The 17,056-nt window shown below is 51.2% G+C and overlaps 2 protein-coding genes across 3 annotated transcripts; both read right to left on the bottom strand.

Annotated features, from left to right (window-relative positions):
- Nucleotides 1-1,373: 1,373 nt before the first annotated feature.
- TOB2 (transducer of ERBB2, 2) lies at nt 1,374-10,048 on the bottom strand. 2 transcript variants are annotated; one of them, XM_042816359.1, is made up of 2 exons: nt 9,856-10,048; nt 1,374-3,436 (listed from the first exon to the last, which is right to left on the bottom strand). In XM_042816359.1, exon 2 carries the CDS (start codon nt 3,348-3,350, stop codon nt 2,331-2,333), a length of 1,020 nt encoding a protein of 339 aa, XP_042672293.1. In that variant the 5' UTR covers nt 3,351-3,436; nt 9,856-10,048; the 3' UTR covers nt 1,374-2,330. The 2 variants fall into 2 exon arrangements, with proteins under 2 accessions (XP_042672293.1, XP_042672292.1); XM_042816358.1 differs by lacking the exon at nt 9,856-10,048 and adding an exon at nt 6,285-6,489.
- Nucleotides 10,049-11,112: 1,064 nt separating this feature from the next.
- PHF5A (PHD finger protein 5A) lies at nt 11,113-17,007 on the bottom strand. Its single transcript, XM_042816360.1, has 4 exons — nt 16,753-17,007; nt 16,366-16,389; nt 14,919-15,085; nt 11,113-11,789 (listed from the first exon to the last, which is right to left on the bottom strand). The coding sequence occupies exons 1-4, from the start codon at nt 16,802-16,804 to the stop codon at nt 11,700-11,702; spliced, it is 333 nt and encodes a 110-aa protein (XP_042672294.1). The 5' UTR covers nt 16,805-17,007; the 3' UTR covers nt 11,113-11,699.
- Between the last annotated feature and the right edge of the window lie 49 nt (nt 17,008-17,056).

The raw sequence follows: 17,056 nt of genomic DNA, 5'->3' as shown, positions 1-17,056 counted from the left end.
CCCCCCCGTCTCAGAAAGGAACCGCCAAAGCACACACAGATCCTCCACCCAGAGCAGCATGGACCTCTTCCATTCATTCATTCTCCACAGGGCAACTTCCCATTCACTGCTGGCAGTGGGGTGGGAGGGACAGGAGGAGGCTGAGCAGGGGAGAAAGGAATCTTCACTGCCTTTTTTTTTGTTTTGTTTGTTTTTTAAGGTTTTTTTTTTCCTGAAAAAATATTTTTCTCTCTCCTCTTTTTAAGAAAAAATCTTGAAAAGAAAAAAATTACAATTTTTCTTTTTTTTTTTTACGTTAGAAATATACATATATTATATATACCTCTTGCATTTTACAAATGTAGCAAATTATTCAATACAAACGGACATCAACAAAAAGAACACAAACCCATAAAAAATAAAAGTTAAAAAAAAAAAAAAAAAAAGTCTCTCTTCTCTCCCTAAGAAACCAGGTAAATTAGTGCAGGTTTTAAAAAATAAAATTGAAGCTGAACGCCTACATCCAAGACTAGAAAAGCCCTGAAAAGGCTGCTAGTTTCCATCGCTGCCTGACACCGGGGGAACGCTTCTGAAGCACACTTGTTTAAAACAGAGCTTGGTCCCTCCCTCCCCTCGCACCACGGTTCCCAACGTGGCTGTGGGGGCAAAGCGGCATCGAAGCTTCACATGCACAGGGCCGGGGCTCCCTGCCTCTCCCCAGAGGTGCCAAAGGGGTCTGCTGTCCCGCGGCAGCGACTGGCAGGTGGCACTGCCAGCACTGGGGACAGCCGGGTCCCACGAGCGGGGGCCTGGCAGTCAGTAGTGCGCTCCCAGGGAGAGGGTGGCAGTGGTAACATCCGTAAGTAGGTTAAAAACCAAAGAGAATAGGCAAAGAGAGATGCAGATGGCTCAGCTGTTCCTGAGCAGCTTGCTCTAGCCTGGAAACCCGCAGGGCTGAGCTACGGACGCCATTTTAGGAGAAGCCAAGTGAGCCCGGCCCGCCGTGCCGGTCATAGCCCGATGGCAGCAAGCAGCCTGCTGGGGGCCTGCCCCGCCAGGATGGAAATGCTCCTCAGGGTTGTGGCAGCAATGGCACCCCACACCTATCGCGTTGCCTCTGCAAAGGCTCACTGGCAACAACAGGAGGGCTGGCACGCCTTCATCTTGGGTCAAGGAGAGGGAAAAAGCACAAGCTGCAGACCACCTCCCTGAACGGGGATGTCCTGAAGGAGCACAATGGTACAGCAGCCACAGAAGTGGGTTTCAGAGTGTGCTCCAGAGACACCGTTTCAAGAGAACTAAACCCCAGCCCGGCAGGCAGCAAAAAGCTCACTTTTCTTTTCAACGTCAAAAACTGGAGTCTCATGACTGCTTCTCTCCTCTCCGCACTCTTCCGTGCTCCCACCACAGCCTCCAAGGAGGCTCCTTCACACCCAAGGGTCCTCCAGCCCCACCTGGGGGCGCAGACCCTGGCACAGAAGTGACCTGTAGACCACTTACCACCGCTCAAGACAGCAGCTTCAACAACATAGCCCTTTTCTTCTCCAAAATAGTGCTGCCTCTAACTACTGAAAAAAATCCCCTCTCCAAGATGAAGACAAATCCACAGCCGGCAACAAGAGCTCAAAACCTAGGACCAAAGGATCATGAGTGAATGCTCAGCCCTGCAGGTAGGGTGTCCACCAGGAAGGGACAGGATCCAACAGCTCAGCACCACCTCCTCACACAGGGACAGACCTGCAGTGCTTCTATGCTGCAGGGCTATCCTCTGAACCAACCCCAGAAGGGCACAGAAAAGCCTCTTGATCGGTGCGCAAAGGGGACTGCTGTCCTCCCATAGCTGGAGATGAGAGGGGACAGCAGATGCTTCTCAGCACAGACAGAACTGGATGCTAGCCTGGAGCAACAGCAGTGCAGCAGTATGAACCTCCAAGCACATGAGATGCTCTCCTCCCACACACACAGCAGTAACAGCAAAGCAAGCCCACCTCATCCTGCCTGCCCCTCCTACAGCCAGGTGGGAGTGAAAAGGGAGCACTGTGACCTACACCTGTGCCGATCTGGGGCTGGGGAAGGGGGAACACAACCCAAGAGACCAGAGACTCATTTAAAGAGTAAAAAAGTGAGTAGGAGAAAAAGCACAGGGACTGAATTTAAAAAAAACAAGTCAGTGCTTCAGGAGCGTTGCCAGCACAGCGCAACAACACTGGGTTCTCTCTTTTTCCAAGAAGCTATATTTATAAGATTTGAATATTTTCTGTATATTTCTGTTTTCTCTCCCCGTGTGTTTTTTTGTTGTTGTTGTTGTTCCCCCCCTCCCTCCCCTGCCCCAATACTCTCCTTCCCTGCATTCAGTTGGCCAGGACAACGGGCTGGAAGGACTGGCTGGGATACTGCATGGCGTTCAGGTTGTAGCTGAGTCCTTCCACAAAGGGAGACTTCTCCAAGAAGAGGTTGTTGGTGCTGCCGCCGAAGACCTGAGCCATATCAAAGGTGCTGCCTGTGCCAGCATTGAACTGCGATGCTGGAGGGATGCTGGCCTGGCTCTCACTGGCAACACCGTCGAAGAATAGGCTGCTGGCCCCTGGCGAGCCGCCGCTGTAAACGAACTCCTTGGCATTGGGGGAGAGCTGCGACTGCGGGGCTTGGCTCCCAGCGCTCCCGACGAAGTTCAGAGAGTGCATGGACAGGGAGAGGCCCTTGTGCTTCAGCAGGTTGGTAGTGGGCGACCTGACCATCCGCGGTTGCTGCGTGGCCCCTGCGCCGCCACCCCCTCCTCCGGCCCCTCCGCCCTTCTTCATCTTGGTGGAGCCAAACTTAGTGGCAGCAAATGTGGCAGTGGTGAAGGTGATGGGCTGGGCAGAGCGAGGGATGAAGGTGGGGCTCGGTGACTGGCCAAAAGAGGGGGATGGAGAGTTGGACAGCGAGTTGTCCTGGCTGCCAATGGGGACAAATACCTGGGCGTCAGGGTTGAAGCTGCTTTTGATTTCTTTGTCCAGCTCAGCAGCGCTGCAGCCCTCGCTGTCATCCAGGTAGAGGACCTTTACGGAGCCCTTCTCACCGATCTGGTAGGAGACCTCGAAAGGATCGATCCAGACGCTCAGTTCTTCCGGCACGTTGGCACGCACATCCTCCACGGCCAGCCCGCTCCGCTTGGCCGCCAGCTCCACTACTGGGTCCACCGTCTCCCCAATATGAACGCAGCGGTAGCCTGAGCCCTTCAGAGGCTTCTCTGGGTACCAGTGACCCTCATATTTCTTCTTCAGCAGGCGCTCTAGCTCCTCACCGAACAGGTCTGCCCGCCTCCGAGGAAGCTTGTTGTACAGGTATGAGATGATGAAGTTAAGGGCAACTTTAATCTCCAGATGCATACTCCCTTCACAGCAAGCAAGTCAGGGCAGTGTATTAAAAGAGACAAAATGACACACACATAGACAAGATTTGGCTCCAAGCAGACCTAGAAAAAAAAGAAAGAAAAATATAGATGAAGACAAGAAAAATACAGCAACTCTCCACCTACTGAGACAAACAGCCACACTGTTTCATTAGCAGAAGCAGAACAAGCAGCGATGCTCACTAGGCGTCAGCCCAGATTTCCTGGTGCTGCTGGGGAACAGCGTCCCTGGTCCTGTGCAGAAGAAACAGGAGTGTGGCTGCTCCCTGCACAAGCTACGTGTTGTGTACCCACCTTGTTGCCAAAAGCAGGCAGGCTGACTGCCTGCTGTGGCAGAGCTATTTCAGCCAACATGCCTCGCTACGCCCTGGCACTCGGTTGCTTCCAGAACAGCTCCCTGCAGCTGCTTCTCCAAGCACACGAGCACCACCTGGAAGCCTCGTGACTCCCTCAGCAGCTCTGCAAGGACCTGCATGGAGATGGCTCTCCCTGGGAGGCCAGGAGCACCATGTCCTATTGGAACAGGCAGGAGGATAGGGAACAAGAGAGGGTGCAGAGGCACCAGCTGCCAGACCATGTTTACTCTCTCTGGACTGGCAAGCACGTAGACATCTTACTAAGCATACCCAGTTGAGGCTCAGTCTAGCCACAAGCCTGAAATCTCAACTTAATTCAGATGGGGGCAGAAAATGTGTGTAGGGTCACAAGATACACACGTGCCACCAGCTTGTCCAGCACCGCTCACATCCTTCTCCCTGCGCAGAGAGCAGTTCAGCACTGCCAGGGCCAGGTACTGAATAAAAACTGGAACTGCTTGCCAGAGACTGAAGTAATCCTTTCTCTCCTCTCACCCACCCAAAGAAGTCTTTGAAATTGAGAGAATCCACAAAAGCACAGTGTGAAATCACAACACACAGCTCTCCCATTACACTCAGATTTAGGAATAGCTTTTACCTGTGTACAATCCCTCGGTTGGACTGCACCATGCGTTGTCACCCACCCAGAGCAAGCGCATCCCACAGATACCTGACGAGGAAGCGCGCTTCCAGCAGCCTACACACCTCTCTGCAGGCGAGCAGAATATCCAGTTTTTAATTGGCAGCTTCGTCAGAGGCTGCTCAGCCTTCAGCTACCCTCACCTTGCTCAAGCAGCCACACCACGCTCAGCTGCCTTCCTAACATGGGCTGCAGGGATGCTCTCATGCAGTGCCCGGCAGTGCAACCTGTGCCAATTATCTGGGGGTGGGGATGGAGCACAAACCTCAGCTGTCAGCATTCCCCCAAAAAAGCAGGAGCCCAGCAGCACAGCCCCACACCCAGGCTAGGAGGAACCGCCCAGACTTGTTGGCTTGGGCTGACTGAGTGGACAAGTAGGATTAAATAAGCACATTTTAAGAAAACCCTCAACTATTTTTAGGCTTTATTACTAAGTAAAACAAACAGGTAGATCCTACATCTTCTTTCTGTATGAATCGCAGTCAAAGAAGGCTCAGTTTAAGGAACAAATAGCAAATCCCACAGCCTAAGCTTGCTAATAGCAAGGCCAGTGCTGGAGGAATCCCCTCTGGGTTTAACTCAGCAACATGAGAAACCACAGGAACGAATCCAGGGCCTGACCAAGAATGGATGAACACCGAAGAAAATATAAGAAAGCAGAGCTTCCAGCAGGCAGAAAGGAGGAATCACTTCCAGAAGGCAGAAGCCTCAGGGCTGAAACAGAGCCCTGTGCAGAGAAAGGGGCACTGAGCAGAGCCCTGGAGGATCACAGTAACCTCTCAAAGAGGGCTCACAAAGCCCTGTGCTACCCCAAAGGGAGGTTCCAAAAAACCCTGCCTGCTATGAGGCCCCCTAGGAGCGGGCAGCTTGAGACCCCAGCAAATTCAGCAGGAAAATAAACGGCCTCTTGATAGATCTTTACATCCCGTGTGCTAAATGCTAACCCAGACCCAGTATTAGTGAGAGAGTCGTGCTCACAGATGGGGTATGAAGGGTTCCCCACCCTCACGAGCCGTCTGCAGGTCCTTTTTCTCTTTCACTGAGTCCACTCTCTTCATAGAGGGGCACACTCTGAACCTTCCCTTGAGACGGGTTAACCAACCCCAAGGCTCCTAAGGACATTCCAAAAGGCCCAGAGCCACCACTCCCGCCTAACAAGGAGAGAACCCGCTCCCGGGACCCCTCGAGCTCCTTCCAACTCGTATTCACACAGCGACAGGCAAAGAAAAGCCGGGGATCCAACTGCTCCGGGGCCGCGCCGCCCCACCCCCCGGGCCGCTCCCCCAGGGCCGGCTGCCCCCGTGCCACCGCCGCCATTACCGCCCAGCCCTGGGGCCGCCTCCTGCCGCGCGGCACTCTGGGAGCTGCAGTCCGCGCTTCCCCCCCGCGCCGCCCCTCTTCCCCGTGACCCACTTCCCCCCGAACCACGACTCCCGGCACGCCCCGCGCGCTGCCCCGCCCGCCGCCCCAGCGCTGCCACGGTGGGGCAGGGCGAAAAATTTTCCACGGCACATGCGCAGTGTGTCACCGCCCGCCCCGGAGCAACGCCCCGAAGCCGGGGACCGCCGGGCAGCCGCCCCCCTCCCTTCTCCTCCTCCTCCTCCTCCTCCTCCCTCTCCCTGTCAGCGAAGCGGTAGGGGGGAGGGGAGGAGAAGGCGATGCGGCCCCCCCTCAGGCCGAGACCCCCAAGGCGGCCCCACGAGAACAGAACCGGGCCTGACCTCCACTCCCGGCAGCAAAGGACACCCCCGGGCCGCCGGCGGAGACCTCCCGGCCCCCTCCCCGGCGCAAGAGCCAGCGGCGGCTTTGTTGCGCGCGGCCGGGCAGAGCCTGTCGACCCCATTAAGACGTACGGAAAGCCCCGGGACGCCGCCCGCGGCCCACCCAGTCGGTCCGAGCCCTCCGCCCCACTCACTGTGTCCTCAGCTCCAGGCTCTGAGGGGGCCGGGGGAGCCCGGGCTCTGTGTACCGCTCTCCGCTCCGTCCCTGGCTTCTGTCTCCGCCGAGCGCTGCGCTCCCTCCGCGGGGCGGGCCCGGGGGTGGCGTCGTGGCTGTAGGGCCGAAGGTGCCGAGGGACGCCCGGAGGTGTGGGTTGGAGTACGGCCGCCACCTCACCCCCGCCGGCCTGGAGCCGCCCGCGCCCTGGCCCCGAGTGAGCCAACTCACGGCAAACTTTCACCCTTAGCAACCCCGCGCACGGATCCGCGCTCCCGCCCCGCGTGATGCGGCCGCGGAGGGGCGGGCCGGAACTACATCCCCTCCCCTCAGCGCCGCGCGGCGCGCTGAGCCCGCGGGGGAGGGGAAGGAGTTCTTTTTTTTTCTTTTTTTTTTTTCCTTCGCTTTTTTCACGCTGTGCAGAGGGACAAGCAGCAGCACTAGGGAAGGCAGGGGGCGGGGGCCTTAGCGAGGATCAGGTGGCTGACCGAGGAGGGACGCTCCACGGCTTCACTGAGGGGCACACGCGGCTCGGCGCTGCCTCCCACGCACCGACCCTTGTGAATGAGTCCCGCGACCCCGGGGATCCCGCCCCCCCCTCCACCGCCTGTGGTCGCTAATCTCCTGAAAGGACTCCGTGTGGGGAGCAGCCCCCGCCCAGCCGCTCGCGGACTATTTGTTCACAGTGCGCCTGTGCGATTCCGCCGCCGTGAATAGGCCCGGCCCGGCCACGGCGGAGGCGAGCCGCAAGGTGCGCCGACGGCGGTGTGCTAAAAATAACTGAGGCTTGTTAGCAACAGCTTCCCCATTGGCCGGCCGGGCCCGGCGGCGCGTCCGGATTGGTGCGCTGCCTCAGCCAATGAGCCGAAGGGGGTGTGCGCGCGGGGCGGGGGCAGGTTCGACGCGGGGTCTGCTGGGAGGTGTAGTTCCCAGCACAGCAAGGCCGTGCCGTCAGTGGTGCGGAGTCCCTAGCCCTGAGTTCTAAAGAATTCCCGCGGAACGTACCATCGCATAGCGGCATTTTTCTTGTAATAGGATCTCCTCAGTACACAGCCGTACGTGCAAACGTTTCTTTCACTGCCTGTTTTCAGAATGGCCAAAGACCACCTCAAAGAGCAGTTCCCCATCCCCTGGTCAGATAGCTTTCCATGGCCACTGTCCCCTGACACCAAATACTGAGCTCCTCTCCCACCCTGCTCCCACAGAGATCCTCAGCATCTTTCTGAGCTTTGCTTGTCTTGCCTCAATCAGGAGCCCTTCACCTTAGAATTTCTAATTAAAGTTGGAAAAGGCTATTAAGAAAATTGAGTCCAATGGTCAGCCCACCCCCACTATGCCCACTGACCACATCCCTCAGTGCCACATCCACACGGTTCTGGAACACCTCCAGGGATGGTGACTCCACCATCTCCCCCAGGCAGCCTGTGCCACTGCTGCACCACTCTTTCTGACAAGAAATTCTTCCTCATATCCAACCTGAACCTCTCCTGAAGTCTCAAGGACCTGAATCTTTCCTGTAATCTGAGGAACCTGAGGTTTGCCACAGAACAGGGCTACTTTTGGAGCTAGGTTAATCACTTGCAGTTTAACAGGAACTCAGCTACAAAAGAGCTGGAACACCAAGCACTTGCTTGGCTGGAAACAAAGTCACGCTGTCAGCCAGCAATCAGGAAATTAAAACGATGGCACTATTTTTGGCATCGTTAAGAAAAAATGGCAATTACATTGCTAAAATTCTATTGTTGTTTTAATAAGGTGTTACTAAGAGGGTGTTTACACATTAGGACTCTTGAAGATATTTGCATCTTGACCACGCTCCTGTAATTACCTAGCTGCGCTGGCCCACGTGCGTGAAGAGGAATCCTGTCCCTGTATCCGCTCCTGCATTCCCGGTTGTGTGGTGTTACATCAAAGCACAGCCAACAAGTCCACACAAAGAGGACAGGAATGGCCCAGCCGCAGGGGCAAGGTAAGTCCTGCTGGGCTCATCAATGCTGAGGAAGGGCAGTCAGGTTGTAATCAGCATAATTAACACCGCCGTACCCTGAATCCTCTTTACATCCAAGTCACGCGACAACCTCAAGGAAATGGATTTCTTTTTCCTGCTATGGAAATAGGCAAAACATCTCCAGCTGATCTCCATAATGAGAAAGCAACGTCTCCTCTGCAGGTAAGGTTTCTGAAAGCAGGATTTCACCTATGTGCAGGGAAAGCTCAGAGGTTGGCTCAAGGCATCTGCCAGCCCTCAGCACTTTTTAAAGGTCATGTTTCAGGCTCAAGGGCTTTGTCGATGCCCTTGATGAGACGATTCAATGACAGGAGGTGCGTTGGAGAGCTGCTGCTGAGCTCAGAACTGAGCTGTGACACGGTGGCTGGCCTTTGGTCGGAAGGGGTGTGTAGGGAACATCCCTGTTTCACAAGGCAGTGATGCCTTGTTAGTACTGGCAACAGCGGCCAATTACCTAATAGGCCAAGAGTTCCCATGTTTCTCCTCCCCCTCTGTGTAAACATTTAAAATAAAAGGATTTTTTACTTATTACATAACATCCTTTTGATTTAAGAAAAAAAAAAAGCACTAACTTTACCTAGAAAAGTAATAGCAGGAAGACGTACAGCCTTATGCACTCAGGATTTGCAGCCAGCACTATGGGAGTTCAGCCCTATGGGAAAGGCAGTATCTCTTCCATCTGTCCTTGTCCTCTACCTGCATCCAGGGAGCCCCTGAATCGCCTGCACCAGGAGCACCAAGGCTGGTGATGCTTCTCCAGAGGCAAACAGCACACAGCAGAACACTCCTCGTCCCATTCCCTCCCTCATCACTCCTTTACTATGTGCTCTGGAATGCAGTACTGACAGGAAATCTACTGGGCAAGAGTGATTTCAATGAGTTTTGTTCTGTTGATCTCTTTAGGTAACAAATACTGGTAGCCCTGCATGGGTATCATTCACTGGTGAACAGAAATCATTGCCATGCAAGCAAAGCTGAGTTCTTCAGGGCTACCCAGCTGTATCCGTTACCCTTGTCTGAATAAGCAGCTCCAGGGCAATGTCCCATCCGTGCTCTGAAAGTACCAGAAAGGCAGTGGCACTGAACCGATCTGAGCAGCAGCGGCATTTGGCATTCTCCCCAGAGCTGTCTGAGCAAACAAGGCAAAGGGAAAAGCGCCTGTCCCTCCCTCTCTCCACCTGCCCAGTGACTCAGAACAACTAGAAATGGCAGCTTTGCTCTTGCTGCTGCCAAATGCAGACCGATACACCCGATACACCCGGCAGAGCGAAGGCAGCAGGAGTGCCAAGGAAGTAAGTGTGCTCAGCCCTTTTTGGGGTGGGGGAAGGGATAAGGGCTCTCAGATCTCTATAGCAACCCCTGGTTAAATGGTCAGGAACAAGGGCTGCTCCAAAATTAGATCTTCTAGTGTGCCTTGCATTAGAGGCAGCAGCTCTGAGGAAAAAGAAATTCAAACTTCATTTCCCACTGGCTTCATTGAATGGCATTTCTCATCTAAGAAACTTCAGGGAAAGAAAAGAAAGCAGAAAAGATACGTACTAACCTGCTGCATTCCTTGTGTGATAACCCAGGCAGCCTGACTGAGAGTAACTGATAAATGCTGGCTGAAGTGATAAAGTTCAATGTACAAAAAAAAATAAAAAAAAAATCTGCATGTCATAGTTTTAAAGAAATACAGAATTTAAAGCAGCTGACAACGACTTTGACATGAGCTTCCCAGCGAGGAACAAGAGACAGCCACTTACTGAGGCAGAAATACTCAAAGAGTGGGTTTGCTGGAACCAGAGAACTGGTTTGCTCTGAGTATATTGACAAATAGCATCCACATTAGTAAAAATTAACCAGAAGGTGTGCAAGGGAACTAAAGTGCAGGGAAGAAGACACACAGGTGTTCTCAAGACTGCAAAAAGCTGGGAAGAGAAATATAGAGTTAATTGTCGGTGGGGAGGAAGGAACAGCTGAGATAGCTGTAGGACCACTCACAGCTAGAGCCAGCAGAAAGAAATGACTTGTATGGGAAAGAAGATCACAGTTTGTCTCCTTGTTTTCTCTTAGCTGAAATACTTAAGTGGCTACAACAGGCAGAAGAAACGTTTAAATCAGAGAGGAGCTAGAGGAATCAATACTAGCTTCAGGGGAATAACTGAAATCCCAGAAGGTGCCTTACACAGACAGTGACTGCCCTAAATGCAGCACACACAGTGCTTTACAAAGACCTTAAGGACCACGGGGCATGGTACAGCTCTAATTTAACCACCTGGGGCACACACGCAGTTATCCCTCTGTGTAAAGGCACCCGTTTCCAGATCTCTGCTGAGCAAACAGACCACTTTTAGCCTGTGCTGGTATTTGACAAACAAGCAGCCCCTGGTTTTCAGCACGCATACAGCTAATAGCCTATCGCACAATAGTTGGTTTCCAGTTACGGCAGGGAAGGCTTTAACTTATTCACAAGAACAGGACAGCGAGTCAGATAGCTTAGTAGGTTTTAGAAAGGGATTGGATGTTTGCATGGTGAAACAACATCCACAGCCGTTTTAGCTAGGAGAAGGGTTACAAGCTCAGCGATCCTCACGCTACGGGACAAAATGGTCAGTGGCTGGGATCACACAAGCACAAAAGCAACAGCCATTCCCTGAAGCTCCTTGTAGCAAGGTCACATGGCCATAAGCAGACACCGTCAGAAACCTGATAACCCATTGTACAGTTCTAGCTGGGCTAATCCTCTGTGTCCCCAGAAAGCTCCAGAGAGGCTAAGCACAGAATGAACCAGAGAGAAATCCTTCTGTTACACAAAAAATAAAAAACAAGAGAAGTAGCTTTATTGGTATGCATCCTACAGGACGGGTTACAGAAAGGGCCTTGGATTAATCTGTCAAAGAAAACATGGAACAGCTGCGCTCTCCCTAGGAAAGCACCAGCCACAAATGGTGCTAGCTTTTTCACAAAACAGGGCATCATGGAAATATACTGGAGGAAGAGATGGGGAGCAGACACACAGGACTGGCCCTCGTGCTTCAATGCCAACGTGTGGGGTGATTTCTAACAGCTGAGACCTGGTAAGTAGGGAAGCAGAGCATTTCTCCACACCAGCAAGGGCACTTGGTTTTTACTGAGCCAGTCTCCTCCATATGCAAATGATTGCCCACCAGGATATTTTTAATTAAGTTGAGACAGCTTCTAGCAAAGCTACTGAAAAAACAACTTTACTCTTTCTGATAGTCAGTTCCAATCAGGCTTCAGTCCCCTCTCAGTCCCCAAAGATACTACTGAATTTGTACTGCTTTAGAAAACATAGTCAGCTGGTTTTCAATAATAGTAAAGTCCAGAGATGTTCCAACACCCTTTTGCCAACCTGACAGGAAGTATAGCCTGGAACAGATTGGATCACCTCTTCTTGAATCCATATTTTTTCCTTTCATAGAAGAGATCTGTCTTGGAACTGCCCAGGTTGACAATCTTAGGGCAACCATCTCTCTGCAAAAAGAAAGGAGAAAGTGGAGTTGAGCAAACAGAACACCAGCATCACATACACAGTTCTGAGAGACTCATCCCAGGTCCCTCTCTCCCCACCCTGTCCTCAACATACATTTCAAACACCTGCATAGACAGACTGCCCTCAAACTCTGGTTACTATCGGCAAGAAGAAAAAGGGTGGATGCCTTTTTAACAGTACTCTAGAACAGTCTCTCCTCCTCGGGGTGAAGATGGAAAACAGCTCGTACAACAGTTTAATGAAAAGGATGCTCGGTGCCTCAAGACTGGATTCTTTCTAAATTAGGATACAGAGGATTTATGAGGCTCAGAGAAATAACCTTTCCCCTCCTTAGCCACAAAGAATCTTGTTGCTTTAGATGTCACTAAGCCACTCTAGTGTTGAGACCACTCTCAGCTGTGACAGCAAAAGCGAATCTCAGATTTCCTGCAGGTTAGATTGATTACTTCAGAGACTATCTGGTCATCTTGGGAGAGGACAGTTATTCAGAGCAGATATGTGGATTAAGATCTTGTATCTGAATTGCGGTAGAAAGTATGCAAAAAAACAAACAAACAACAAAACCAACAACAACAAAAAAAAACCAAACCAATAAAACATATGCAAGAAGGGGGACAGAAGAGCCCCATCTCAGAGGCATAGCTGCAAACACAAATCAGAGACATGTACCTCTCTGCCAACCACGGAACATCTGTCAGTGAGCCACCTGAGCCCAGCATCTGCATAACTCTTGAGGGCAAAATGTTGTGGCTGGCAACAGCAGCTGAGGAGCCCAACAGGCAGAGGAACACGTGTCCTTGACTGTTGCATAAGGCTGAGCAGATTACATTTAGAAAGCCTCTGGGCAGATGTCAGCTGCCGCAGAAACTGCACTCAAGCTGTGCCACCAGTACTGGCTCCTGCATGGGAGAAGTGACCTGCTGGGGAGGGTCTGCAGAGTAAAAGTAACAAGAAAAGAGTAGAAGGGGGAAATCAGCTGCCACAACCCATCTCTAGCTACTGTCTTGTTATTTGACTGGGAACCTCAGCAGCAGGACTCTTCCAAGACTCGCCTCCCACAAACCAGGGTGCCTGTGACAATCTTGACAGCATTACTGCAGGGCTCTGCTTATTCTTCCACCCCCTCACAAGGAGGTAGAATATGAGCATGCTCCTGTCCCCCAAGAAAGGATTATATTTTGCAACTCAGATCTGTCCTGGATGACAAGGCAGATCTTGGACCTCACCCACAGACAGAACTGAGGTAAAACAATACCTCAGTTTCTCTCCAGGGAGGCACAAACCAAGGCTAACCAGGCCCTTTGCGTTGCGTGCCTAAGTGCATCCACCTCCATCATTTTAAGATCTCATTTATTCCTTCCTGATCCTTTTCAGTCTTCCTCTGAGGATGAAGGAAGATAAGTGCTGTGACTGAAGCCTTAGGGTGGTAGAGCTTCAGATGCAGAGCTACGTCCGCCTGCTTCTCCTATTCTATTCAGGTTAGCACCAGCTATTGTAATTGTGATGTGTACCACCTTTGGCTGTTCTTGCTCTGAGTGCTCTACACCTACACCTGCATCAGCTCTGTTCAATCCTGCAAGTCAATCTTGTCACTTGCTCTTTTAGATCTGTAAATTCACATTCGCAATAGTTCCTAATATGCGAGTTTGCTGGTACAGGGCAATGGTCTTCTACAGCAGGTTTCATCCAGCTTTCAAAATACCTAAATTCTGCCTTGCTATTCTGCTCCTCCAGCTCTATATTCTCTATAACCCTCCCTTCCAGAGCAGCAGGCTATTTCACATCTGAACCTACAGATGAGACTAGATTATGAAAAATATCCATCAGGAATCAATATGAATTGGTGAAAATAAAACACACGTCTATTTTACTGATAAACTGTCAAACCAAGTGCCTTGGTTTTACAGACAAGTCAACGAAACTACTGCTTCTCACATTTTCAGATGTAGGAGGCAGCACCACCAACAGCATTTCTATCCACATATAATACTTAGAAACTAAGAAAGATTGTGGTCCTGTCAAATCTATTGACTAAATTCAGACGAGGGTTTGCCCTGCAAAACCTCTAGAGAAAATATGAGTGCTGCAGAAAATTAAAGCAGCAGCTCAGTCGGCTGAGCACGTTCCTCCAAATCAAACAGAACTGTTTGTCAGCACACTCTGCTGACATCAGGGTGTGCTGGAGATGGTGTTTGCAAAGGATCCAGCCCAAAAACCACACAATCCTTAGCAGATACTCTCCATCAGGTCCATATTCTGGCATACTGCATCATGTTTCTGCATCTCCCTACAGTCTTCCTACTACATTGGCAGTCCTTCATGACTTGCACTCACTGTGATGGATATTATTGCATACCTAGAGAGTGAACATCTGCCTTGTTCACAGGCACAGGCACAGCAACTATCTTTCAGAAAGAGAAAATTAAACAGCACTGAGTATAGAAATAAGAAATTAGCAGAAAAGAAGGTGTTTACAATATAGGTCATTCCAGACAAGAATTAAAAAAATTACACCCTACTGAAATTATACAAGAAATGCTAAGCTTGTAAAAGACAATTAGTGGAGCAAGGACAAAGGGCACTAAGAGCTAACTTTACTGTAACACAAAGGTAAACACAGGTGGTGATACTGTAGGCCTTACAGTACCATACATGCCAGTGGCATGACCATACCATGTATGGTATGATCACAGACTCAGTAAGGAGCTGATCATGACACTGCCTTTGCAGCGTTTAAAATATCTCTGCTGCTGATAAAACTTAGGCTGAGAGATCTAGTAAGATAACAGCTGAAAGTGGTAACAAGCAGCATGTAGAGGAAGCGAACTGTGAGTATGCATTGCAAAGCACTCAAGGATCCTTTGGGATACAGAATCGGATGGGATACAGAATACAGATGCTTGCTATCTCAAAATGCTCCACAAATACTGGGAACCAACAACAAAAAAAGAAAAGTGCAAGGTAATGAAAACCAGTGCCAGTTCTGGGAGCAGAAGCCAAGCATCCAACATCCTAACATTAATACCACTAGCTTTAAGTCCCTTTAAAGATAAGCACAGCTATTAAACAAAGACATAAGCAATTCCCCAGGAGACTGGATGACAACGTACATCTTTTTCCTGGATGGTACACTCCTTGCAGTAGTAGGCATCAGACACCCCTGGGCCCCCGCAGATCACACAGCGCCCTTGGTACGAGCCGTAGTTGCACTCATCACATATGCGCACGAGGGTGCAGGGCCGCACGTACGAATCACAGATCACACATTTGCCATCACCTGCAAATACAGCAGTCTTTGGTTACAGAACGTCCTTTTCTCCACCCCACATAAAAGAGGAAAAGCCTTCTGGACAAAGAACTTGCCTGTACACTCAAAAACAAAAAGCAGTTAGACTGCAGAACTTTAGCTTAGAGGTACAAGGTGCAACACTGTTATTGTATACAGACTTCAGAGGCCAACAGCCATGTCCTGTGTGATTAGCTAACACTGCTTAAGTCATATCATTACTTTTACTCTGAAAACTTCCCTTAACGTTTCATTTGTGAAAAAATGCCACATTGCCAGGACTAGCATCCTTACCTACACAGCAGCAGTGTAGGCATCTCCCAGAGAGCCACATCAACAAAAGTCTGGTGTTACCACCCTCAGAGGGATGGGATATGAGATTGTACTTGTGATGCTTTTAATCCTTCATCTGTGAGAAGGACAAAGAAAGGGCAAACTGGCATAAACAGCCACTTCACAGAGTTGCTCTTGCTTTCTCGCAAGGAACTGAGTGAAATTCAAGCACTCTTATCATACAGGCAAACAGCCATCAGATGCCATTGACAGTCTCTGTTGTGCTGGCCCTGATCCAAAACTCTGACCTCCAGATGAAAGGTTACGTATCTTATTACCAGTTCCCAAGGCATTTAATTCTGACTCCCACAAACAGCTCATTTAACCTGCTCTTAAATCTCCATGCTGACTGCCCTCAGCTACTACCACTGGGAATCTGTTTAACTTCTATGCGCTCTTGAAAACAGCTCTGTTGCTTCAGACTGTGCTTCTCTTCAGTTTGCCTGTTTTTAACATTTCCTGGAGCCTAGAAATAGCTGGCTTACTTGTACTGAGCTCCTTTGAGGATCTAATGATTGACTGTGCTCTTTCTTTGCTGCTATAGGTGAGCACTAGCACAGAACTGTAGGGGTTGAAAGGGATCTCCAGGGATCATCAAGTCCAACACTCTTGCTAAAGTAGGCTCCCTGCAGTAGGTTGAACAGATATTTCTGCATATTCATCTGCTGTAGCTTTAGATGGCACTTTTTTCCATCCATTTCCCATTCTATTAGATGATGAAGGGAAGCCCTTCTCAAGCTGGGGAGTCAGAGTCCAAAAATGTGTTTTTCTTCTTTGAAATCATCAGGCTGATCGCTCTGCATTCTGGATTATGAGAAATCCATCAATCAAGCACTCACTGTATCCACAGCCACTGAAACTGCTGCAGCATAAAGAGAAATCAAGCTGCAGGCTTTTACCACGATGCTGGGCTCTCAAACAACGGAAGATATACTCACATTTTTCACAAAGCCTTCCAATTGCTGTAAGAAGAATTAAAAACAAACAAACGTTACTTGAGGCAGAAATGGGAACGCGGCTACAGTTAGACCACGAACACAAGCGATGCCTGTCCTCAGGGCACACCCACCCGGCCCACAGTGCCGGCGCATGGCGTTCGGCCAACGGCACCCCACACCGGCCATAAGGAAACCCGCACTCGGCGTCGCACCGCGCAGCCCAAGCCTCATCCCTGCGCTAGAGAGCGCGCCACGAGCCCCGAGCTCAGAGGGCCGGGGGAAGAGCGGGGAGATGCGCGCGCGGGCCCGAACGGCACCCAACGGGCCCGAACGGCACCCAACGGGCCCGAACGGCCGCCCAGCCCCACGTCAAGGTGCGGTACTCACCGACGCCCGCCTGCTTGCGGCAGAAGATGAGATCCGGATGGTGCTTGGCCATGGCGCCGGCGACACTTCTCGGCGCGCTGCCGCCGTACGCCGGTCCTGGCAGGGGTGTGGAGAGCGTCTAACAAAGCGGCGCTCCGAGAGGGGACGCCGACCCGTAACCGAGCTGTGCGTATTGCTTCAAACGCAATCCGCCTCGCCGCTCCCTTCAACCCGGGGGACGGCCGTATCCCCGCTCGGGGATCGCCGCTCTCCTCGCCCGTACCTCCCTGCCAGGACCCGCTCGGCCCCGCCCCTCGGCGCCCCC

The sequence above is a fragment of the Centrocercus urophasianus genome, unplaced genomic scaffold (assembly GCF_019232065.1).
Source record: "Centrocercus urophasianus isolate 14NV4802_14NV808 unplaced genomic scaffold, USGS_Curo_1.0 seq_15, whole genome shotgun sequence".
Lineage (NCBI taxonomy): Eukaryota > Metazoa > Chordata > Aves > Galliformes > Phasianidae > Centrocercus > Centrocercus urophasianus.
The sequence above is the reverse complement of the archived record's forward strand: the minus strand, read 5'-3'. Positions and strand labels throughout refer to the sequence as shown.

Coding starts and splice junctions, on each gene's coding strand:
- TOB2 (XM_042816359.1), bottom strand. CDS start 3,350: ATGCATCTGGAGATTAAAGTTGCCCTTAACTTCATCATCTCATACCTG.
- PHF5A (XM_042816360.1), bottom strand. CDS start 16,804: ATGGCCAAGCACCATCCGGATCTCATCTTCTGCCGCAAGCAGGCGGGC. Junction 15,086..16,365: donor TGGAAGGCTTTGTGAAAAAT/GTGAGTATATCT, acceptor CTGTATTTGCAG/GTGATGGCAAATGTGTGATC. Junction 11,790..14,918: donor GTACCATCCAGGAAAAAGAT/GTACGTTGTCAT, acceptor TTCTTTTTGCAG/AGAGATGGTTGCCCTAAGAT.